General features: G+C 42.3%; 1 protein-coding gene across 1 annotated transcript in view; it reads left to right on the forward strand.

The window, feature by feature from the left end:
* Positions 1–26,121, forward strand: part of DDX24 (DEAD-box helicase 24) — a 29,990-nt gene extending 3,869 nt beyond the window's left edge. The window contains exons 3-9 of the mRNA XM_032180500.2: positions 14,514–15,008; positions 16,039–16,192; positions 16,484–16,999; positions 19,202–19,277; positions 21,889–22,077; positions 23,925–24,054; positions 25,576–26,121. Of these exons, the coding sequence (XP_032036391.1) occupies positions 14,514–15,008; positions 16,039–16,192; positions 16,484–16,999; positions 19,202–19,277; positions 21,889–22,077; positions 23,925–24,054; positions 25,576–25,847 (1,832 nt within the window). The 3' untranslated portion in view covers positions 25,848–26,121. The remainder of the gene's footprint in view (positions 1–14,513; positions 15,009–16,038; positions 16,193–16,483; positions 17,000–19,201; positions 19,278–21,888; positions 22,078–23,924; positions 24,055–25,575) is intronic.

A 26,121-nucleotide genomic window follows, 5' to 3' on the forward strand; every position in this document is an offset into this window, starting at 1 on the left:
TACACTGTACATTGGAAGTGGTCTGCAAATGGTAGTTTCTGCTGTTCTTGAGCCTTTTCTAAATGGCTCAAAGGGGTAAGGTAAAGCTAAGATCAGTCCTCTGGAGAGGTAGATCTTCATGAGTATAAGGAAGAACTGTCTAATTCTCGGGAGTTGTGCAAAGGTGAAAAGGGTTGCTGCTTTGGGAGTTGAAGAGTTTCTTGGTCATTGGAAGGATTTGAGTGTGGTGGATAGTCATTGGGTGGATTTTGTAAACAGATTCAGCTATGAAGTGTTAGGACTATGCTGTGTTTGAGGTTCCTGCAAGACTTTTGGAAGCAATGACAGGTTGACTTTGCTGGATAGACTAGACTGCTGACGGGGGAGGAACTAGTACTGCCTGGAACTATTGGTCTGTTTAGACCAGCAGCGTCCATTAGAAATACATCTAGTCATCTCTTGATATCCATGGAGGATTGGTTCCAGGACCTCCCTTGGATACCAAAATCCAGGGATGCTCAAGTCTCTGATATAAAATGGTGTAGTGCTTACATATAACCTATGCACATCCTCCTGTATATTTTAAATCATTTCTGTATTACTTACAATATCTCATACAACGTAGGTCTTATGTAAATTGTTACACCGTATCGTTTAGGGAATAACGACAAGAAAAGTCTGTACAGTGTTTAGTACACACACAGTTTTTTTTTTTAACCCCCCGTATATTGTCGATCCACAGTTGCAGAACCCACGGTTACAGAAGGGTGACTGTATAATGTGAAACACATATGTAATTTAAAATTTACTAGGAGCCACATTTTTTAAAAGTTAAAAATTAGTGAGATATTTTACATTCTTTTTTTTTTTTTTTTTTTTACCAAATTTTCAAAATCTGGTGTGTTTTAAACTTGCAGCACATGTCATTTTAGAGTAACTACATTTTAAGTGTTCAGTAGACACGTGCTTTGGGTTTCTGGAACAGTGGTCGGGAAACTCAGGATGACGTTCTGTGACAGTCATATAGATGGAAGAGTGAGGAACTACAGGAAAGGGGAATGGAGATAATAACTTAGAACATTTACTGAGCATTTAAGATGTGTCATGCACTGTGTTAAGTGCTTTATGTTGATGAAATCGGTTGTCACAACCACCCTGGGGTAAGTACCATTATTCCCATGTTACAGATGAGAAAACTCAGCCTCACAGAGCATAGACAGCTTCCCTAAAATTACACAACTGAAATGGTAGTGTCTGGATTCCAGGCTAGTTCTGTGTGTTGTTAAGCATTCTGCTACACTGCTTTGGTATGTGCAGCAGAGTCCTGGAAGTAAGTCCCTGGAAGGCAGAAACAAGGTTTATATGAGCCATTGTGGCCAGAGATTGACATTGGATTCATACCACAGTTCTTGTCAGGTTGTGAATCTACAAGTCCGGAATTCAAAACGACTTGGATAAGTCGTCCATCTGGGGCTGTGAACAGACCACTGCCCATGCAATAATAAATAGACCCTTAATGTGGGGATTAGGGGCACCGGTCCCCCGTGCAGTCAAAAATCCATATGTAATTTTGAACTCCCCCCAAACTTAAACACTAATAGCCTATTATTGGCTGGATGCCTTACAGATAACATAAGCAGTCTATTAGCACATATTTTGTATTATATACTTTATTCTTACAGTAACATAAACTAGAGAAAAAATGTTATTAAGAAAATTGTAAGGAACAGAAAATATATTTACTATTCATTAAATGGAAGGGGATCATCATAAATGTGTTCATCTTAATCTTCACTTTCAGTAGGCTGAGTAGAAAGAGGAGGGGTTGGTCTTGCTGTCTCAGGGTGGCTGAGGTGGAAGAAATTCTGTGTATAAGTGGACCCCCACATTCAAATTTGTGTTAAAGGGCCAACTGTATATCCATTACCCCCAAAAAGATGCCCTGGGTTTTTTTTGTTGTCCTTCCCTCCCTCAGTTCTTGTTCCTCCTCAGGCAACCACTGATAGGCTTTCTATCACTATAGATTAATTTGCATTTTCTTTCTTTCTGTCTGTCTGTCTTTTTCTTTCTTTCTCTCTCTCTCTTTTTCTTTCTTTCTTTTTCTTTCTTTCTTTCTCTCTCTCTCTTTCTTTCTTTCTTTTCTTTCTTTCTTTCTTCAAACGGAGTCTCGCTCTGTCAGCCAGTCTGGAGTGCAGTGGCACAATCTCGGCTCACTGCAACCTCAACCTCCTGGGTTCAAGCGATTCTCCTGCCTCAGCTTCCCGAATAGCTGGGATTACAGGCACTTGCCACCACACCTGGCTAATTTTTGTATTTTTAGCAGAGACGGAGTTTCACTGTGTTGGTCAGGCTGGTCGCAAACTCCTGCCCTCATGACCTGCCTGCTTTGGCCTCCCAAAGTGCTGGGATTACAGGCGTGAGCCACTGTGCCCGGCCTAATTTGCGTTTTCTAGAATTTTATATAATGAAATCATACAATATGTACTGGGGGGGGTGGTATCTGAGTCTTTGACTCAGCATAATTTGAGATTAAGCCATGTTATTACAATTACTAATAGTTCATTTCTTTTTAGTGATGAATAGTACTCCAGTGTGTGGATAGAGCAGTTTGTTCATCTATTGATGGACATTTGTGCTTTTTGTTGTTTTTGGCTATTACAAATGTAGTTATTGTAAATACTGTTGTACCAGTCTTTGTATGGATATGTGCTTTAATTTCTATTGGATAAATACCTATGTGTGGAATGGCTAGGTCTTGTGGTAAATGTAACTTTTAAAAAGTTTTCTAAAGTGATTATACCATTTTACGTTGTCACTAGGTGGTATGAGTTCAAGTTGGTCCATATTCTTGTCAATAACTAGGTATGCTCAGTCTTTTTATTTTAGACTTTTAAAATTTTACTATTATTTCCTTGTCATTTGAATTTGCATTTTCCCAGTGACTAGCAGTGTTCAGCATTTTAGCATATGCTTATTTGTCTATTCGATTATTTTGCCCATTTTAAAATAGGAATGTTCTGTTGCAGAGTTTTGGGAGTTCATTGTGTATTCTAGATACATGTCCTTTATCAGATGTGAGATTTTCAAATTTTTCTCCCAGTTTGTGGCTTACCTTTTCATTCTCTTAACAGTGTTTTTCAAAGAGCAGAAAGTCTTTATTTTGATGAAATCCAAATTAGCCTTGTCTTTTATGAATTTATGCTTTTGATGCCTTTGGTGTTTTATCTGAGAACCTTTTGCCTAACTCAAGATCACAAAGATTTTTCCTGTGTTTTGTTCTAGAAGTGTTAATAGTCTTATGTTTTATGTTTTGGTCTTTGATCCTTATTGAGTTAACTTTTATTTAGAGTGAGAAGTATGGATCAAAGTTTGTGGGTTTTTCCTCATATGGCTAATTATTTCAGCACCATTTGTTGAAAAACTATTATTTCTCCACTGAGTTGACTTTGCATCTTTGTTGAAAGTCTGTGACCATATAGGTGTGGGTCTTTCTCTGAAGTCTTTTTGTTTTCCATTTATCTGTTTGTCTAGTCTTTATGTCAGTTTCTTATTCTCTTGGTTATAACAACTTTATAATAAGTCTTAAAGTCAGGTAGTATGAGTCCTCTAAATTTGTTCTTTTTAAAAGTTATCTTGACTGTTGTAGGCCTTTGCCCTCCCATATGGATTTTAGAATCCGTTTTATCAATTTCTACAAAAAAAGTAAGCTGATATTTGGATTGGGATTCTGTTGATTACAGAGCAAATTGAGGATAGATGACATCTTAACAATATTTAATTTTCCAGTCTATGAATATGGTATCTCTCCATTTCTTTAGGTCTTTAACTTTTCTCAGCAATGTTTTAAAATTTTCAGTATATAGATTTTTCACATCTTATGTTAGATTTATCCTTAAGCATTTTATATTTTTGGTTCTATTGTACATGGTAATTTAAAATTTTTTATTTCCAATTGTTTGTTGCCAATAAGTAGAAATATGATGGATTTTTGTATATTGATCTTGTGTCCTGCAACTTAGTACCACCAAGTAGTTTTCTGAGGATTCCATGGTATTTTCTGCAAAGATGATCATTATCCAGTCTTGGATGCCTTTAATTTTTCTTGTTGTATTGCAGTGGCTAACACCTTTAGCAGAATTTTGAATTGTAGTGGTAAAGTGGGCATTATTGCTTTGTGTTTGATCTTTTGGGGGAAAACATTTAGTCTTTCACCATCAAGTCTGATCTTAGCTGTAGGTTTTTTGTAGATGCTTTTTATCATGTTGAGGAAGTTCTCTGATTTCTCATTTGCTGAGAGGTTTTATCAGGGATGGATGTTGGATATTTTTCAAATGCTTTTTTACTTCATATTGAAATATGTGGTTTTTCATTTTTAGTCTGTCAATATGGTGAATGACATTGATTTTCAAATATGAAATTAGACTTACATTCCTGGGATAAACTGAATTTGGTCACAATTTACTATTCTACTTATATATTGTTGGATTTGATTTGCTAAAATTTTGTTGAGAATTTTTGAATTTATGTTCATGGGATATTTGTAGTTTTCTTGTAATGTCTTTGGTGTTGGAATCAGTAATATAGCTTCAGAATGATTTCTGAAGTATTCAGTTTTCTGAAAGAATTTATATGGTTAATTTGGTAGAATCACTGACTGCACTTGTCTAGGAAATTTTGAAACAAATTATTTGTTTAAAGATTAGAGATATTTGCAGTGGTATGATCTCGGCTCACTGCAAGCTCTGCCTCCCAGGTTCACGCCATTCTCCTGCCCCAGCCTCCCAAGTAGCTGGGACTACAGGCGCCCACCACCGTGCCTGGCTAATTTTTTGTATTTTTAGTAGAGACAGGGTTTCACCGTGTTAGCCAGGATGGTCTCAGTTTCCTGACCTTGTGATCCTCCCGCCTCGGCCTCCCAAAGTTCTGGGATTACAAGCATGAGCCCCCACACCCGGCCACTTATTTTTTTCTTGAGTGACAATTTTCTACTTGCAGTTTTATTAGTTTTTGTTTCATGTATTCTGACGATCAGTTTATGTGAATAAATGTTTTATGGATTAAAACATTAGATGATTATTGTATCCTCTGAATGAATTGGTTTGTTATCGTTATGAAATGGCCCCCTTTATCCTTGGTAATTTTTTTGTTCTAAAATGTGCTTTGGTATTGATGCGGCCAGTCCAGCTTTATTGATTAATGTTAGCATGATGTGTGTTTTTCAGTACTATTACTTTCCCTTATTTATATCTTTATATTTAATGTGAATTTCTTATAGGCAGCATATAAATGGGTTTTGCTGTTTAATCAGACAATTTGTGCCTTTGAGTTGAATTATTGAAGCCAGGCATGGTGGCTCACATCTGTAATCCCAGCACTTTGGGAGGCCAAGGCAGGTGGATCACTTGAGGCCAGGAGTTCAAAACTAACCTGGCCAACATGGCGAAACTGTCTCTACTAAAAATACAAAAAAATAGCTGGGCGTGGTGGCATGTGCCTGTAGTCCCAGCTACTTGGGGGGCTGAGCCACAAGAATTGCTTGAATCCAGGGGGCGGAGGTTGCAGTGAGCTGAGATTGTGCCACTGCACTCCATCCTGGGTGACAGAGTGAGACTTTATCTCAAAAAAAAAAAAGAAAAAGAAAAAAATTGAGTTACTGAGATTATTTACGTTTAATTATTATTGATAGTGGTTGGATTTACTTATTTATTTTTTGACTGATAGCATACCTGATACTTATTTTTTTTACATTTCTGTTTTTTATTTTTAAATTTTTTTCCTTTTCTGTGTTTAGATGTTTATTTTTTAATTCTTTAAAATTTTTCCATAAGTTATTGGGGTACAAGTGGTATTTAGTTACATGAGCAAGTATTTTTTGTTTGTTTTTCTTTTTTTTTTTTGAGATGGAGTCTTGCTCTGTCATCCTGGCTGGAGTGCAGTATTGCGATCTCAGCTCACTGCAATCTCCACTTTCTGGGATCAAGCCATTCTCCTGCCTCCGCCTCCCAAGTAGATGAACTACAGGCATGTGCCACCATGCCCAGCTACTTTTTGTGTTTTTAGTAGAGACAGGATTTCACTACGTTGGCCAGGCTGGTCTTGAACTCCTGAACTCAAGTAATGTGCCCACCTCGGCCTCCCAAAGTGTTGGGATTACAGGCATGAGCCACTGTGCCAATGTAGTGGTGATTTGTGAGGTTTTGGTGCACCTATCACCCGAGCAATATACGCTGCACCATATTTGTAGTCTTTCGTCCCTTGCCCCTCTTTCATTCTTCCCCCCGCCCCAAGTACCCGGAGTCCATTGTATCATTCTTATGCTTTTGCGTCCTCATAACTTAGTCCTGCATATCAGTGATAACATACGACGTTTGGTTTTCCATTCCTGAGTTACCTCACTTAGAATAATAGTCTCCAGTTTCATCCAGGTCACTGCAAATGCTGTTAATCCATTCCTTTTTATGGCTGCATAGTATTCCATCCTATGTGTACCACAATTTCTTTATCTGCTCGTTGATCGATGGGCATTTGGGTTGGTTCCACGATTTTGCAACTGTGAATTGTGCTGCTATAAAATTATGTGTGAAAGTATCTTTTTCATATCATGACTTCTTTTCCTCTGGGTAGATACCCAGTAGTGGGATTGCTGGATCAAATGGTAGTTCTACTTTTATTTCTTTAAGGAATCTCCACACTATTTTCCATAGTGGCTATACTAGTTTACTTTCCCACCAGGATGTAGAAGTATTCCTTGTTCACCACATCCATGCCAACATTGTTTTTTTTTGAGACGGAGTTTCGCTCTTGTTGCCCAGGCTGGAGTGCAATGGCGCAATCTTGGCTCCCTGCAACCTCCACCTCCCGGGTTCAAGCAATTCTCTTACCTCAGCCTCCCAAGTAGCTGGGATTACAGGCATGCGCCACCATGCCCAGCTAATTTTGTATTTTTAGTAGAGACGTGGTTTCTCCATGTTGGTCAGGCTGGTCTCAAACTTCTGACCTCAGGTGATCCGCCTGTCTCGGCCTCCCAAAGTGCTGGGATTACAGTTTGACTTCCTCTTTACTGACTTGGATGCCCTTTGTTTTTTTCTCTTGTCTGATTGCTCTGGCTAGGACTTCTAGGACGATGTTGAAGAGGAGTGGTGAGAGTGGGTGGGCATCCTTGTCTTGTTCCAGTTCTCAGAGGGAATGCTTTCAACTTTTCCCTGTTCAGTATTATGTTGACTGTGGGTTTGTCATAGAAGGCTTTTATTACATTAAGGTGTGTCCCTTGTATGCCGATTTTCCTGAGAGTTTTAATTGTAAAGGGATGCTGGATTTTGTCTAATGCTTTTTCTCCATCTGTTGAGATCATGTGATTTTGGTTTTTAACTCTGCTTATGTGGTATACCACATTTATTGACTTGCATATGTTAAACCATCCCTGCATCCCTGGCATGAAACCCACTTGATCGTGGTGGGTTAACTTTTTGATATGTTGTTGGATTTGGTTAGCTAGTCTTTTGTTAAGGATTTTAGGATCTATGTTCATCAGGGATATCAGTCTTTTTTGGTTGTGTCCTTTCCTGGTTTTGGTATTAGGGTGATGCTGGCTTCATAGAATGAATTAGGGAGGGTTCCTTCTTTCTCTATCTCGTAGAATAGTGTCAAAAGGATTGGGACCCGTTCTTCTTTGAATGTCTGGTAGAATTCTGTTGCAAATCCGTCTGGTTCTGGACTTGTTATTGGTAATTTTTAAATTACCATTTCAATCTTGCTGCTTTTTATTGGTCTGTTCAGGGTATCTCATTCTTCCTGACTTAAGCTAGGAGGGTTTTTTCCAGGAATTTATCCATCTTTTCTAGGTTTTCTAGTTTATCTGTGTAAAGGTGTTCATAGTAGCCTTGAATGATCTTTCATATTTCAGTGGTGTCAGTTGTAACATCTCCTATAGTGAGGTTATTTTGATTTTCTCTCTTCTTTTCTTGGTTGATCTTGCTAATGGTCTATCAATTTTATTTATCTTTTCAAAGAACCAGCTTTTTGTTTCATTTATCTTTTTTGTTTCAATTTCATTTATTTTGTTTGTTTCAATTTCATTTAGTTCTGCTCTGATCTTGGTTATTTCCTTTCTTCTGCTGGGTTTGGGTTTGGTTTGTTCTTGTTTCTCTAGCTTCTTGAGGTGTGACCTTAGATTGCCTGTTGGTGCTCTTTCAGACTTTTGATGTAGCGATGTAGCCATTTAGGGCTATGAACTTTCCTCTTAGTGCCGCCTTTGCTGTATCCTAGAGATTTTGATACATTGTGTCGTTATTGTCATTCAGTTTGAAGAATTTTTAAATTTCCATCTTGATTTTGTTTTTGACCCAAATGCTCATTCAGGAGCAGGTTATTTAATTTTCATGTATTTGCATGGTTTTGAAGGTTTCTTTTAGAGTTGATTTCCAGTTTTATTCCACTGTGGTCTGAGAGAGTGCTTGATATAATTTCAATTTTCTTAAATTTATTGAGGCTCATTTTATGGCCTATCATATGGTCTATCTTGGAGAAAGTTCTATGCGCTGTTGAATAGAAATGTATTCTGCAGTTGTTGGATGAAATGTTCTGTATATATCTGTTAAGTCCATTTGTTCCAAGGTATAGTTTAAATCGATTGTTTCTTTGTTGACTTTCTGTCTTGATGACCTGTCTAGTGCTGTCAGTGGAGTATTGAAGTCCCCCACTATTATTGTGTTGCTGTCTATCACATTTCTTAGGTCTGTTAGTAATTGTTTTGTAAATTGGTGAGCGCCAGTGTTAGGTGCATATATGTTTAGGATTTTGATATTTTCCTGTTGGACAAGGCCTTTTACCATTATATAATGTCCCTCTTTGTCTGTTTTAACCATTGTTGCTTTAAAGTTTTTGTCTGATATAAGAATAGCTACCCCTGCTTGCTTTTGGTGTCCATTTGCATGAAATGCCTTTTTCCACCCCTTTACTTTAAGTTTATGTGAGTCCTTATGTGTTAGATGAGTCTCCTGAAGGCAGCAGATAGTTGGTTGATGAGTTCTGCATCCATTCTGCAGTTCTTTATCTTTTAAGTGGAGCATTTAGGCCATTTCCATTCAGTGTTAGTATTGAAATGTGAGGTACCCTTGTGTTCATCATGCTCTTTGTTGCCTATGTACTTTAGTTTTGTTTTTTGTTTTTGCTTTTTAACTTGTATTTCTGCATCCTGTGTGATTTTTACTTTATACTTTAAAGAGGTTGTTCTGTTTTGATATGTTTCCAGGGTTTGTTTCAAGATTTAGAGCTCCTTTTAGCAGTTCCTGTGGTGGCTTGGTAATGGCAAATTCTCTCTACATTTGTTTATCTGAAAACAACTGTATCTTTCCTTCATATATGATGCTTAGTTTTGCTGGATACAGAATTCTTGGCTGAAGATTGTTTTGTTTGAGGAGGTTGAAGATAGGGCCCCAGTCCCTTCTAGCTTGTAGGGTTTCTCTTGAGATGTCTACTGTTAATCTGATAGGTTTTCCTTTATAGGTTATGTGGTGCTTTTGTCTCACAGCTCTTAAAAATTCTTTCCTTTGTCTTAACTTTGTATAACCTGATGACAATGTGTCTAGGTGAAGACCTTTTTGCAGTGAATTTCCCAGGTGTTCTTTGTGCTTCTTGTATTGGATATCTAGGTCTCTAGCAAGGCTGGAGAAGTTTTCCTCAATTATTCCTCCAAATATGTTTTCCAAGCTTTTAGCATTCTCTTCTTCCTCAGGTACACCGATTATTAGGTTTGGTCATTTAACATAATCCCAGACTTCTTAGAGCCTTTGTTAATTTTTTCTTATTCTTTTTTCTTTGTCTTTCTTGGATTGAGTTAATTTGAAGACCTTGTCTTTGAGCTCTGAATTTCTTTCTTCTGCTTGTTCAGTTCTATTGCTGAGACTTTCCACAGCATTTCGCATTTCTAAAAGTATGTCTAGAGTTTCCTGAATTTTTTTATTGTTTTCTCTTTATATATTTCCTTTAATATTTCTCCCTCCACTTCTTGTGTCATTTTTTGGATTTCCTTGCATTGAGGCTTTACCTTTCTCTGGTCCCTCCCTGATTAGCTTAATAACTAACCTCCTGAATTCTCTTTCAGGTAAATCAGGGATTTCTTCTTGGTTTGGATCCATTGCTAGTGAACTAGTATAATTTTTTGGTGGGGGGGGTGTTGAAGAGCCTTGTTTTGTCATTTTACCAGGGTTGGTTTTCTGGTTCCTTCTCATTTGGGTAGGCTGTTTCAGAGGGAAAGTCTAGGACTGAAGGCTGTTGTTCAGATTCTTTTGTCCCATGGGGTGTTCCCTTGATGTAGTACTCTCTGCCTTTTCCTATGGATGTGGCTTCCTGTGAGCCAAACTGCAGTGATTGTTGTCTGTCTCCTGGGTCTAGCCACCCAGCAAGTCTACCCTGCTCTGGGCTGGTACTGGGGGTTGTCTGCACAGAGTCCTGTGATGTTAACCGTCTATGGGGGTCACAGCCATGGATACCAGCGCCTGTTCCAGTGGAGATGGCAGAGGGTGCGTTGGACTCTGTGAAGGTGCTTAGCTTTGGTAGTTTAATGCTTTATTTTTGTGTTAGTTGGGCTCCTGCCAGGAGGTGGCACTTTCCAGAAAGCATCAGCTATAGTATGGAGAGGGACCAGCGGTGGGTGGGGCCCTAGAACTCCCAAGATTATATGCCCTTTGTCTTCTGCTACCAAGGTGGATAGGGAAGGACCATCAGATGGGAGCAGGTCTACGCCTGCTGAGACTCTCCTTGGGTGGGTCTTGCTGTGGCTGTTGTGGGGGATGGGGGTAAGATTGCCAGGTCACTGGAGTTGTGTACCTAGGAGGATTATGGCTGCCTCTGGTGAGTCATGCAGGTTGTCAGGGAAATGGGGGAAAGCCGGCAGTCACGGGCCTCACCCAGCTCCCTCACAAACCGAAGGGCAAAGGGCGGTCTTACTCCCACTGTGTCCTCCCCAGCAGCCCCAGTCTGTTTCCAGGAGGAGGGCTTGAAAACTTGCCCAAGGCTATCCGCTTCCCAGCTCTGAAAGAAAAGGGGCTTTAGTTCTTCCCCTGCCTGTGAAGTCTGGATTCGTGCCCTCCCCCGAGTTCTGGCCAGGAGGCTTCTCCTCCTGTTCTGATTGTTACATCAAATTGTTACAGAGTTTGGCTAGAGAATGCCTTCTTTCTGTGGAGTTTTACCCCCTGCTCCTCTGGCCACCCTCCCAATGGATCCCTGTAGTGCCAGGCAGGAATGCGCTGCTTGGGGACCCAGTGAACTCCCAGGGCCTTTCTGCTGCTTCCTCTACCCCTGTATTTTGCTCAGCTGTCTAACTTGACTCAGCTCCAGGTAAAGTCAGAAACTTCTCCTACAAACGGACCTTCATGTTCTCCAGTGGGGATGTGTGTTTGGGAGAGGAGAGTCTCCCTCCTCTCCACAGTTGGGGCCCTTAGTATGTGGGGGTCTCCCGGGTCCTCCTGGAGCAGCCCGCTTCCTTCAGAGGGTCTGTGGGTCCTCTCAGGATTACTGGTTTGTTCTTGCAGTCAATCTGGAGCTAAAACTCACAATGCAAGCCTCCCCTTGCTGCTCTTTCAGGAACTGCAATCTAGTCCTGCCTCCCTTCTGCAATGATCCCGGGAGCGGCATCAATGGTTGGGTTTAAATCTGTTACTTTTCTATTAGTCCCAGCTCTTCTTTGTTTCCTTCTTTGGCACTGAATTTGTGTGTGTGTGTGTCAGAGAGAGAGAGATACTATTAAGATCTACCGGGCGCCATGGCTCATACCTGTAATCCAAGCACTTTGGGAGGCCAGGGCAGGCGGATCACTAGGTGAAGAGATCGAGACCATCCTGGCCAACATGGTGAAACTCTATCTCTACTAAAAAAAAAAAAAAAAAAAAAATCAAAAGTTACTTGGGTGTGGTGGCGCATGCCTGTAGTCCCAGCTACTTGGGAGGCTGAGGCAGGAGAATCGCTTGAACCTGGAGGTAGAGGTTGCAGCGAGCTGAGATTGTGCCACTGCACTCCAGCCTGGTGACAGAGCAAGACTCTGTCTCAAAAAAAAAAAAAAAAAAGATTTTCTACCCACAGAACACTCTTGGCATCAAATGTGTGGGTTTTTCCCACACTCACAGCCAACTCTGCAACTCTGTGGACACCAACTGGTTATCCTACAATTCCGTTCAATTCAGACGCTATCCACCTGGAGCTAGAGTCATTCCTTATAGGTTAAGGGCTCAATCCCACAACAAGGTTGCCCCCATTGATGATGCTGATCACAAATACTGGTACTTCTGATTAGCTTGGCTGCAAATTGGATATTCCCACAACACCTTCCTCAGGTTCAGCACTTTGCTATGCCTGACAGAACTCAGGGAAACACTTTATTTGCATTTAACAATTTATTATAAAAGATGTAATTGAGAAACAGCCAGATGGATGAGATGACTAAGGGCAAGGTATGGGCTGGGGTCGGAAGTCAGAAGAGGTAGGGCATGGAGTTTCCATGGTCCCTGGGTACACCACCCTGGAATCTCTCCGAACTCCATCGTTTAGAGATTTTGTGGAGGTTCCATTGCATAGGCATGATTGATAAATCATTGGTTGTTAGTGACTGAGCTCAGTCTCCAGTCCCTCTCCCCTCCCTGGAGGTTGGTGGGGAGAGGCAGCTGAAACTTCCATCCCCCATCCTAAAGCTGTCTAGGGACTCCAGCCACTAGTCATCTTATTAACGTACGAAAAGATGCTCTTACTACTACAAATATTTTTAAGGTATCACAAGGTTTTATATCAGCAACTGAGGACTAAGACCAAATATTTCAACAAAAAATGCTCCTGTCACTCAGAAAGTTACAAGGCTTTTAGAAGCTCTATGTCAAGAATTAGGGACAGGAGCATTTTTAGTTGAAATATTTGGTCTTAGTCCTCAGTTGCTGATATAAGAACCTTTTACACATTTTGTTGTCTTATTAGCTATAATTCTTAGGTCTTTTTAGTGATTGCTTTGGGGTTCATAGTATATATCTTTAATTTCATTATAGTTTACCCTCAAGTAATTTACTACTTCGCATACAACGTAAGAACCTTACAAGAGTATTTTCCATTTCTTCCCTCCTTTGTGCTTTTTGTTGTATGCTTCATATGTGTTAGAGATTCCAGAATACATTTTTATTATCTTTGCTTTAAACAATTATTTTTAAAGATGTTTAAATAAGAAAAATAAGGGGTTTGGTTTTTTTGTTTGTTTTTAGAGACAGTGTCTCCCTTTGTCACCCATGCTGGAGTGCAGTGGCATGATCATGGCTCACTGCAGCCCTGAACTCCCATGCCCAAGCAATCCTCCTGCCTCAGCCTCAAGTTACGAAGACTACAGGAGTGTGCCACCATGCCTGGCAATTTTTTTTAAAGATGGGAGTCTCACTATGTTGCCCAGGCTGGTCTTGATCCTCCCGCCTAGACGTCCCCAAGTGTTGGGATTACAGGCATGAGTCACCATGCCTGGCCATAAAAAGAAGTTTTTAAATATTTACCTACATAGTTACTGTTTTGGTTGCTCTTTATTTCTTTGGGTACATCCAGATTTTCATTTTATATTATCTTTTCTATTGCATGAAAGACTAATATTTCTGATAGCTCACATTTGCTGCTGGTGAATTATTTCAGCTTTTATATGCCTTAAGTCTGTATTTCACATTTTGTTTTGAGAGGGAGTTTTGCTGGGTGTAGGGTTATAGATCGTCAGGGTTTTATTTTTAGGCATTCAAATAAAAAATGTTGCTACACTGTCTTCTGGCTTTTCATTGTTTCTGATAAGTCTGCTTTTCTTCTTGTTGAAAGTTTTATGTGTCTGTTTTTGCTCACTTTTTTCCTTATAGTATCTTATTTTTGTGTGTGTGTGGTTATTTTTTACTGAGAGCTGCTTATTTCCTTTGAAAATTGTGAACATTTTTGGAGATGTATGATAATGGTTTCTCCCTTGAGAAAGTATTTATTGGCTTCTGCCTAGGGCATTATCATTTTGGAACTTCTTTAAATTCTCAGCCTGAGATGTTTTGTTTTGACCACCCAGATGATTTGGACTGTGTACATTCAAAGGCCAGTTTGAAAATGTTCAGGCATAGACAAAAGTTTTATATTTACATTTTCTGAAAACTTCAGAAAATTTTCTTTTACTCCCTCCTTTCTCACCAAAGAAAAGTCTTGGGAAAGTATTGTATAGATTACTGTTTCCCACTCTTCACAAAAACAACACATAAACACCCAAAACTTGCCCTTTATCTCTTTATTGTTTCATTTCTTGAACATTTGTAATTCATTACTGGTGACCTAAGACTTCAGTGCTAGCCTGCCATGCTTTTCTTCATGTTCTAATTTACATGTGCCTTCTGGTTCCTTCTGGGGAAATCTGTGTAGAGTGGAGGAGCTTTGGGTCGGTCAGGGTGGCACTTGGCTACCTTATTCTGTGCAAAAGAATGAATTCTAGACTAAAGTATGTTCATCTGTTGATTCACACTGTTTTTATTTTGTTTTGTTTTTTTACTTTTAAGGAAGTGGGAAAACTCTTGCCTTTGCCATCCCAGTGATTCATGCGGTGTTGCAGTGGCAGAAGAGGAATGCTGCCCCTCCTCCAAGTAACACTGAAGCACCACCTGAAGAGACCAGAACTGAGGCTGAAGCTGACTCTGGTGCATTGCCTGACGATACTGTAATTGAGAGTGAAGCACTGCCCAGTGATACTGCAGCCGAGGCCAGAGCCAAGACTGGAGGCACTATCTCAGACCAAGCGTTGCTCTTTGGTGACGATGATGCTGGTGAAGGGCCTTCTTCCCTGATCAGGGAGAAGCCTGTTCCCAAACAGAATGAGAATGAGGAGGAAAATCTTGATAAAGAGCAGACTGGAAATCTAAAACAAGAGTTGGATGACAAAAGCGCCACCTGTAAGGCATACCCAAAGCGTCCTCTGCTTGGACTGGTTCTGACTCCTACTCGAGAGCTGGCTGTCCAGGTCAAACAGCACATTGATGCTGTGGCCAGGTTTACAGGTGAGGTTTAGTTCCATTTAATAAATGTTTTCTAGGCAAATCCCAAATGCTCGTTGGTAAAGATGAATGAGCTGTGGCTCCTGCCCTCTAGGGTAAGCCACTCTCATCTATGAGCCAGACAATTAAGCCCTACAGAAAATTGATTGAGTGACATTTTTTCAGTTCCCTCAAGGATAATACATAGTTGGTGCCATTGTGGATGCATAGGAAATTTATTGGATACAATAGATGCTCAGGGCAGGGATTAACAAACTGTCTTGTTTTGTAAATAAAGTTTTACTGGAACACACCCACACCCATTTGGTTTTATATTGTCTGTGGTTGGTTTTGTACTACAAAGGTGAAGTTGAGTAGAGTTAATAATTGTGACAGAGACCATCTGGCCTATGAGGTCAGTAATGTTCACTAGTGACCCTTTCAGAAAAAGTTGGCTGATCCCTGCTCCAAGCAGTTAGGATTTAATTCTCTCAGGGAATTCACTCTGGGAAGGGCTTCACTCTGGGAATTTTAATTTTATAACAAAAGCAGTAGTTAATTACTAAGTTCTTACTATTGCTAAGCCCTTTACCCGCATGATACTATGAGAACTTCTGCACCAGAGAAGAAAACAACAGGGCATTAGAGGACCTTTCAGAATAATTCTGATTAAGGGAATGGAAGGGCTTCCTAGGAGAGGTGTAGCACAGCTGCAGGTCATATTCCCCCCAGCATTATGGTGCCCCAGTGCTCAGTTTTCCCAGAGCTTTGGAGGTAAGCATACCTGGGTTCAAATTCAGCCCCTTTGGTGTGGTTGGAGGGGAGGGAGTAGAAAAGAAATGAGGTTGAAGAAGTAGGGCCCAGATCACAGAAGACTTGGTAAGCCCTCTAGGAGTGGCATCAACAGTCTGGCCAGGCCTGCTCTTTTAGCAGTGCTCCAGAGCATTACACTGTGCTGATGTCTGTCTCTGCTAATCTGGGGTGCCTGTGTCAGCCATGTAAGAAAATGATCACCCAGATTGAATAAATATCCTTTATGTTTTCTGTCCCATAGGAATTAAAACTGCTATTTTGGTTGGTGGAATGTCCACACAGAAACAGCAGAGGATGCTGAACCGTCGTCCTGAGATTGTGGTTGCTACTCCAGGCCGGTTGTGGGAATTAATTAAAGAAAAGCATTATCATTTGAGGAACCTTCGGCAGCTCAGGTAATAGATGGTACTTCTCTTTTCCCCCCACTGTCTTTTCTGAAATGAGCCTCAGGTGACATGGTGTGGGCAATGCCTTCTTCCCATCGCAGAATGCCATGGTGTGGTATCATCCAGACCCTGGCCTTTAGAAAGCCAAGAGTGCATGAGGGAGATTAGTTGAGGCCCTGATGGTGGTGGTAGTGGGGTGTGTGTGTGTGTGTGTGTGTTTAGGATGAGCGTAGGGTGTGCTATAGATGATTCCTCTTAACCTGCTGCTGACCAATGATATGGGTCTCTCTGGATCTGCAGGTGCCTGGTAGTGGATGAGGCTGACCGGATGGTTGAGAAAGGCCATTTTGCTGAGCTCTCACAGCTGCTAGAGATGCTCAATGACTCCCAATACAACCCAAAGAGACAAACGCTTGTTTTTTCTGCCACACTCACCCTGGTGCATCAGGCTCCTGCTCGAATCCTTCATAAGAAGCACACCAAGAAAATGGATAAAACAGCCAAACTTGACCTCCTTATGCAGAAAATTGGCATGAGGGGCAAGCCCAAGGTCATTGACCTCACAAGGAATGAGGCCACGGTGGAGACGCTAACAGAGACCAAAATCCATTGTGAGACTGATGAGAAAGACTTCTACTTGTACTACTTCCTGATGCAGTATCCAGGCCGCAGCTTAGTGTTTGCCAACAGCATCTCCTGCATCAAACGCCTCTCTGGGCTCCTCAAAGTCCTTGATATCATGCCTTTGACCCTGCATGCCTGTATGCACCAGAAGCAGAGGCTCAGAAACCTGGAGCAGTTTGCCCGTCTGGAAGAGTAAGTTAGGACTGTCCCAGAGGCTTAACTTCTAGTTAGTTACTGGGGTAAAAGGGGTCAAGATGGTGAGGAAATGGTAGAAAAGCCACATTCTGTCATAGGGGCCTTGTCTCAGTAGTAGGTAGCCTTTTTTTTTTTTTGCACAGCATTTGGCAAGGTTACTCTCATTTAGTGGATTTGGTTGCTGTTAAGTGCCATACAGAAACTTTAGTACTAATGAATATGGGTGACAATACATAATATTGAATATATAGACAATAGATTAGGTCCTATGCTGGGACTTTAGATTCAGAATCACATTCGGTTACTCTCCTAACATCCTTAAGAGGAAACAGAATAGATTCATGGTTAAGAGCACAGATCCTGGAACCAGAATGCCTCAAATCAAATCCTAGTTCTGTCACTCCTTAGGTGGTCAAGTTATTTAACTTCTCTGTACTTTAATTTTCTCATTATTGGGATAATAGTAGAACCCATTCTATGGTTGTGAAGATTAAGTGATTGTAAATTGATGCATGTAAAGTGTTTAGAACAGTCTCTAGCACATAGTATGTGTATATTGCTAAATGTTAGCTTTAATAATTTCTAGTCCTTTTACTACTTATTACCATTATCACTATTCTCATTTATAGATGAAAAAAATGAGGTCTAGAAAAGCTGATCAGTCTGCCCAAGGTTTCTCTGCCTGGAAGTGGTAGAGCTGGGCCTCAGACAAGCCTGTCGGACCTCAGAGCCCATGCTATTTCTTATTCCTGATGTCTTTGTCCATCTGCCTTTGGACCAGAGTGATGCTCAGGGAATGGGGTGCAGATTGTCAAGATGAGGGCCTGGCAAGTTGAGGCAGACTATAAAATGTCTTTTGCCAGTGTTTTGTCAGGTCACGGGGTAATTAGTTTCCAGAACAAGTGTTTGATTTACTTGTTTTTAAAAATTGGTAAGTAGTACCAGTGGTTTACTGAGATTAGCTTAGAACAAGGCTTGGCAAACTATAGCCCTCGTGCCAAATCTTGCTTGCTGCCCTTTTTTTTTCTTTTTTGAGATGGGGTCTTGCTATGTTGCCCAGGTTAGACTTGAACTCACGGGCTCAAGCAATCCCACCTTAGCCTCCTAAGTAGCTGGGACTACCAATGCATACCATCACACCTGGCTGCTGCCTGTTTTTTTAGTAGACGTTTTACTGGAACACAGCAAGACCCATTTATGTATTGTCAATATCCACTTTTGCGGCAGAGTTGAATAGTTGCCATAGAGACTAAGTTGATCACAAAGCTGGAAATGCTGTCTGGCTCTTTACAGAAAAAGTTTGCTGACCTTGACTAGAGCAGTGGTTTAATGTTTTACAAACTAGGATTTGCATTGCATTTCCCGGCCTCAGCTCAGAAATGCAGGGAGTGAGGACCCCGAAGGGCGAGAGTCTTATGTTTTGAAGCACCTCAAGTACTTTTGACTTTCCATGAACCACACATTGAGAAACATCATCCAACACATTTATCAAGTGCTTACCATGAACCAGACGTTCTATGTGGTGGTAATACAGCAGTGAGTAATGCAAAGTCCTTGCTCTTATGGAGCTTACATTCTAGTAGAGGGAGATAATAAATTGCAAAGTAAGCCCACAGTCTACCAAGTGATCCTAAGAAGTAAGTCGAGCAGGGGTTGGAGAAAAGAGATTGGGTATGTGTGGTCAGGGAGGCTTCTCTGAGGAAGTGAGAATTGAGCAGAGAGCTGAAGAAAGTAATGAAGTGAGTCATATGGATATCTGAGGCAAGACCCTTTAAGGCCTAAGGGGTAGCAAGTGCAAAGGCTTGGAGGTGAGAGCATGCTTGGTTTGTTTGGGGAAGAGCAAGGAAGTCTGTGTGCCACTGGGAGGAAGTAAGTGAGGATGCTAGGAGAGGAGTTCACATACCCAGAATATGTATGGCCTCATTTAACTCACTGGAGGGAGTCTTTATCATTGCAGAGTATGGCATGTTGGTTGGGGTCAGTGAGTCCCAAATTTGGATCCAGACTCCACAACTGAATAGCCATGTACATAGCTTGGGAAGTTAATCTCTCCGAGCCTCAGTTTTTCTGTAAAAGGATATACAAGTGATATCTCACAGAGTATTGGTAAGGACTGTAATGTTTAGGATGCTCAGCAGTTGGTAAGAATTTGATTAAAGATAGCTGTTATTATTAATAAACTTTCCCTCTCTACCCCAGCTGTGTTCTCTTGGCAACAGATGTGGCAGCTCGGGGTCTGGATATTCCTAAAGTCCAGCATGTCATCCATTACCAGGTAGGGGCATCTGAAAATTTATAGGCATCTGCCTGCATTGAATGGGGAATTTTTAAGGCAGAGGTTGGGGGAGGGAGGAGGAATTGTTGGTTGCAAGGCCCTTGCATCAGAGAATACCACTGGCATCGAGTGCCCACTACTCCCACTTTTGGTCTCCAGAAAACCTTGCTTTGTCTGATGTCAAGTAGCCCTTCTCTCCCCAAGCTACTTGATATTGTCAGGTTAGAGTCTTAGTTTTTTCTGTGAAATGGGCATAAGTAAAGCATGTAATTGGTTACCCTGATGTAGAGAAGTATTAATAGAAGAGTGTGGTAGTTTAGATCTCTCTGGGCTCAAATCCCAGCTGTGTAACCTTGAACAAGTCATGTAAACTCTCTGTATCTCAGTTTTCTTATGTATTAAATGGCAGTGAGTACCTGTTTCTTAGGGTTCTTACTGAGGTAAAATAAGTTACTAAGTATAAAGAGCTTAAGAAACCACCTGGCACATTGTAAGCACTTACTCATGTTAACTGCCATTGATAGTAGTAGTAATATTAGTGTGTGCATCTAGCGAATATCAGCATAAAGTTGTGGTTAGGAGTATGGGCACCGGAGCCAGACTGCCAGGCTTTGAATCCCCAGTCTGCTGCTTCACAGTTGGTTAGCTTTAGGTAAGTTATTTAGTACCTCTGTGTCATTGTTTGTAAACTGGAAGTAACAACGCTAGCTACCCCATAGGGTTATCCTGAGAATTAAATTGAGCTGATGCTGATGAAGCCGGTAGCACAGTGTAAGTACTCAATAAATGGTAGCTGGTATGGCATTATCATTTTTCCTCTTTAATTCCTCTTTGTGCTTTTAAAAATCTTTTAGGCTGCTGTTTCAGAGAAACAACAAACTCAAAGTGCTTTTTCCCATTCTCTCACTTCACAACAACAGTCAACACAGAAGACTTCTGTAACCAAATGTGTGGGCATTTTTCACCACATATCAAGCAGCAGCCACCAGCTGGGTGTCCTCTAATTTAGTTTCATTTTCTGATGCTGTCTTCCCGGAGATAGCCTCAGATCCCACAAGATGTCCCTCCTTCTCGCGACCAGTCGATAAGTCAGGGCCTCTGAACTTCTTACCAACCAGCTTCAAGTTGGGGTTCCCATGACCCCCCGCCTTGGGTTCAGTTAATTTGCTACAGCAGCTCTCAGAACTAAAACACATTTACCAGTTTATTATAGAGGATATTACAAAGCATATAGATGGGGAGATGTATAGGCTGAGGTACAGGGGAAGGGGCATGGAGTTGCCATGCCCCTCCTGGGTACACCACCCTCCAGGAATGTCCACATATTCAGCTTATTCAAAAGTTCTCCAAACTCTGTCCTTTTGGAATATTTATGGAGACTTCATTGGGTAAGATGATTAATTAAGCTATTGGCCTTTGGGAAGTAGTGCCACAAGTCCCAACCTTCTAATCCTGCCTTGGCCTTTCTGGTGACCAGCCCCCATCCTGAAACTACCTAGGGGGCTATCAGCCATCAGTCAATAGTTTGTCATTAGCATACAAAAAGACATTACTTTTGAGATTCCTTTGCCAGGAAACAGGATGAAGAACAAATACATATTTCACTGTATCACAGGTGCTAATTTTGGTTTAGCAAATCTCTGTAGTCTTCCCTTTTTTGGGGAAGGAGCTGGGTCAACCTTTGTGGAGTCAAGATGAATCAAATACAGTCCCAGTCCCTAAGAAGTATTGGATCCAGCAGAGGAGGTGAGATGACCACAGCCATAATTTAAGGCAGAAGGTATTAGAAAATTACAAAATACAGTGGAAGAGAGAGGTAACTTCTAGTTTGGGAGGTTAGAAAGTACTTCCTAAAAACATGCCTGGCATTTAAGAGTGAAGAGGATTTGGACATGTAGAGGCATTAAAGGAAGGAGCAAAGAAATGGGCAGTGTTCAGGGGCACTTGGCTCAGAGTGAGAAGAGGGGATGTGTTGGGAAAGGAATAGTTGCTGAGGCTGGAGGGGTAAATTGAGGGCAAGTCACTAAAGGCCCTGAGTGTCAGGTTGAAGAGTTGGGCCTTTATCCTCTAAGTAAAGAATGGCAAATCTCATTTCTAGAACTCTTATGAACAGTTCATAGTGGCTGCTTAAAGTACTATATTGAAAAGGATTCCTAGATGTTATCTGGGCCCAGTGGAGAAGACTGTTGTGCTTGATTAATGATGTGTGCCAGGGGCTCAGTGGGTGTGTCAGCAACCATGCCACATTATCTATGGATAATATATATATAGGAGTAGAGACTGTATAACCCAGGGATTAACATGGTCTGTGGAGCTGGGCTGCTTAAATCCTAGATAAGAAGTGACTGCTGTGGTCTGGCTGCATGGTCCTGAGGACCTGAACGAGGGTCAGGGGCATGGGGGGGAAGAGCCTGCACAGTGAATGCGCTAGACCTGGGAACATTTTGAATGTGGGGCTAAGAGAGGAGGGCTAGATTGCTCTACAATGCTGCAGAAGTTTCTACCTGCCTGGCTGGGAGGTAGGAGGGTCTGGTTTGGGGATGTGGCCCTGAGGAGACGACCAGTGTTTGGCAGTGGCCATGTATTGATCTCCCAATTCTTCCTGTGGCAGGTCCCACGTACCTCGGAGATTTATGTCCACCGAAGTGGTCGAACTGCTCGAGCTACCAATGAAGGCCTCAGCCTGATGCTCATTGGGCCTGAGGATGTGATCAACTTTAAGAAGATTTACAAAACCCTCAAGAAAGATGAAGACATCCCACTGTTCCCCGTGCAGACAAAATACATGGATGTGGTCAAGGTAGAAAGCAAAGTTAAAACCCCAGTGCTAATGAAGGGATTGTGCTGCTCCCTTGCAGAGCACCTTGCTGTGGGACTCTGGCAGTATAACCCTTGAAAACTAAGGAATGATTCTGCCAACAGCTGAACAAGGAGACTTATAGAAAGGATTGAGAGCAGCATACCTGGGAAAAGGGAGAAAAGGGGAGTGACCAAAGGTGTGAGGCATTTTCTCCCTGAACCATTTCTTCCTTGTCTGGCCCTGAAGTCCCCCCTCCTCACCGGACAGTGCAGTGGTCATGGCTGCCTGGATATCCTGTCAGAGGGTTGTAGACAGTGTAGTTAGCATTTCTTGCTGAGGCAGATGCTACAGGTGTGGCACATGCCTGGAGCAGGTACCAGTAAATTCTGTCTTTTGGGTTTTAACTCAGCAGGCATTCCCCAGGTAGGTGCCGCTTACTGTGGGACACTATTAATGACCAAAGTGGGTGGGTTCTCCTTCCCAGAGTTTTGCCAGCTGTGAATAAAGTTCAGGTACAATGGAGCAGTATGGAATTACTGGGCATATAGTCACACTGGGAGGAGAAGAGGTTCTATCCCAGCTTCCTGCTGGCAAAGATGTGGAAGGGTACAGAGGAGGTGGAATTTCCAGGAATTGAGGGAGCAAAAGCATGGCACAGTTCAAGGAATGTTGGCTTCTCTGGCTCAAAAGGAATATTAGCTGTGTGGGGAAATAGGGTGGAGATAAGGATGGAAAAGTGGAAATCATAGAGAATTCCCATTAGTAAGGAGGATTAGGAGCCACCCAGGCTTCCCGTGGTTTCTTTCCCAACATCACAAGATCCTTTTCATTTTGCCACTGCAATGTAGCCCCAAAACCCCCTAGAGGGAGAGTTGAAATGTTTTATCTTAGCTGTGGAAGCGAGCTGCGGTATCTGCATAAAGACTTCACTTTGGTTACCTGTAGGTTGGCAGTCAAACCAGTAAGGGTTTTCAAAGGATGTGGCTGTTCAGGTTGATTGTTGGGAAAGCTGGCGGTTGTGTTTAGATGTGTACACACAGACAGGTAATGGTTGCCCACTGGGCTTTTATCAGGAAACAAATGCATTTCAATAGGAACTGAACTGCATCTCACCACTGATCTCAAGAGCTTTTTATTTATTTATTTATTTATTTATTTATTTTTATTTTTTTTTTTGAGATGGAGCTCTGCTCATGTTGCCCAGGCTGGAGTGCAATGGCACAATCCTGGCTCACTGCAACCTTTGCCTCCCGAGTTCAAGCGATTCTTCTGCCTCAGCCTCCCAAGTAGCTGGGATTACAGGCATGCACCACCATGCCCAGCTGATTTTGTATTTTTAGTAGAGACGGGGTTTCTCCATGTTGGTCAGGCTGGTCTTGAACTTCTGACCTCAGGTGATCCGCCCGCCTTGGCCTCCCAGAGTGCTGGGATTACAGGTGTGAGCCACCACGCCCAGCTCAAGAGCTTTTTAAAAACACTACTTGCTGGGCACAGTGGCTCACGCCTGTAATCCCAACACTTCGGGAGGCTGAGGTGGAAAGATTGCTTGAGCCCAGGAGTTCAAGACCAGCCTAGACAACACAGTGAGACCCTGTCTTTACCAAAAAAAAAAAAAAAAAATTACCTAGGCGTGGTGGTGCCTCCCAGCTGCTTGGGAGGCTGAGGTGGAAGGATTGCTTGATCCAAGGAGGTTGAGGCTGCAGTGAGCCATGATCATGCCACTGCTCTCCAGCCTGGGCAACAGAGTGATACCTGCCTTAAACACACAAGCACAACTCAAGTGAGACTTTGCTTCCCAGAGGCCTGAACTCTATTTCAGATGAATATTTTCTGTTACTTCCCCCCAGGAGCGAATCCGTTTAGCTAGACAGATTGAGAAATCTGAGTATCGGAACTTCCAGGCTTGCCTGCACAACTCTTGGATTGAGCAGGCAGCGGCTGCCCTGGAGATAGAGCTGGAAGAAGACATGTATAAGGGTAAGCCCTTGGGCGGGATGGGAATTGAGGAAGTTGAAAGCTCTCTTTAACTTTTGCTTTGTTGGAACCATCTCTACTACTGTAGGTCTTGTCAAAATCAGCAAGACCTCATTCCCCCTCTTTGCTAACAGGCCCCAGTCCCAGATGAGCCTACTGCCCTCGGTCATTCTTTGTTTCCTCTGTCTCTGTCTTGTGCCCTCAACTGCCTCCTCTTACATGGACAGGCAGTGGAGTACAGTGAGGAAGGGAGCAGGCTCTCTGGCCAGGCTGCCTGTGTTAGAATGCCAGCTCATTGCCTTAACTGTATGACTGAGTCAAGTTATTTAACCTCTGTTGTGTTCTCAGCTTTCTCCTCCATAAAATGGAAGTAGTCGACTACCTACTTCGTGGGATTGTTGTGAAGACTGATTGAGTTAAAAAATGTTAAGTGCTTGCAGCATTGCCTGGCAAATAGAAAGTGTTACATTTTAAGTTATTTGTCATTATGGTTCCTACCACACCTGCCTTCCAAACTGGCAAAGCACTTCCATGCTTATCTCATTTGATCTTCACTTTCATGACATGAACACAGCAGGAAGTACTCTTCTTTTACATATGGGAACTAGATACCACAGCAGATACCACAGCAGGGAAACAGCTCTGTCACAAGGCATTTACTGAGCTGCTACTCTATATGTGACCAGAGGCTGAGGCTTCAGGGATGAATCTGCTTGGTCCCTGCTTGAGAAAGCTCCTGGTCTAAAAAGTGGTAGAACCAAATCTAGAACTCCATGCTCCTTCCACACCACCAAGTATGCAGCTCAGCAGAGATGCTGACACCTCGGTGCCCAAGTCAGCAAATTCAGAGGCAGACTTACTGCTGTCTGCTCAGCATGGAAGCCAGGAGCCAAACGAGTGGGCTTGATGACAGTGAGCTTATTCCTAGTGGCTCAGGGTTGGGGCTTGGGTTGAAGATGTGGAGGCCCTGGCTTCCCTTCCTGAGGACAGGCTGAGGTGGAACCTTTTGGCTCTGCCAGCCTCTCCATGTGCAGTCACAGCATTGGTGGCAAGGCATAGGAGAGCTGGGCTACAAAGAAGCATTCAGTGTCTCCTGGGGCAGGTAGGGGGTTGTAGTTGTGAAGTCATCAAACTCCAGGTGGGCAGTAAGTGGGTGGGTCATAGGAAGAAAAGTGATCTTCAGTCAGGAGACTTGGGTTCTGGGCTCTGTCTGATGGCTGGCTCTGTGATGTGAGCCAGGTGACTTCTCTAAGCCTGAGTTGCCTCATCTGTAAAGATAATCCCAGTCTTGGAGGATTTTTATGAAGTAAAAAAGGACAGAGCGGTCCTGCGTATCCCCCGCAAATGGTTAGACATTATCCATTTACAGCCCCTGCCAAGCCACCACTAGCTTCTTCAGAGAACTTTTGAACCCTGCCTCCCTAAAGTAATTCTAAAACATTTTTCACTGTGTTATCCATCAAGGGAAACAAAATGTTTCTACAAACCATAGTAAATAGGATCTTTTTTGTATTGTGTTTCAAGGAGGAAAAGCTGACCAGCAAGAAGAACGTCGGAGACAAAAGCAGATGAAGGTTCTGAAGAAGGAGCTGCGCCACCTGCTCTCCCAGCCGCTGTTTACGGAGAGCCAGAAAACCAAGTATCCCACTCAGTCTGGCAAGCCGCCCCTGCTTGTGTCTGCCCCAAGTAAGAGTGAGTCTGCTTTGAGCTGTCTCTCCAAGCAGAAGAAGAAGAAGACAAAGAAGCCGAAGGAGCCGCAGCCGGTACAGCCACAGCCAAGTACAAGTGCAAATTAACTGCCCTGGTCAAGTGTGTCAGTGACTACACATTGGTCTCTGTTCTCTGGCTATTTGCAAAACCTCTCCTACCCTTGTGTTTCACTCCACCACCAACCCCAGGTAAAAAAGTCTCCCTCTCTTCCACTCACACCCATAGCGGGAGGGACCTCATGCAGATTTGCATTGTTTTGGAGTAAGAATTCTATGCAGCAGCTTAATTTTTCTGTATTGCAGTGTTTATAGGCTTCTTGTGTGTTCAACTTGATTTCATACATTAAAAACAATGGTCAGA

The sequence above is a fragment of the Hylobates moloch genome, unplaced genomic scaffold, assembly GCF_009828535.3.
Source record: "Hylobates moloch isolate HMO894 unplaced genomic scaffold, HMol_V3 SCAFFOLD_16, whole genome shotgun sequence".
In the NCBI taxonomy this organism is placed as follows: domain Eukaryota; kingdom Metazoa; phylum Chordata; class Mammalia; order Primates; family Hylobatidae; genus Hylobates; species Hylobates moloch.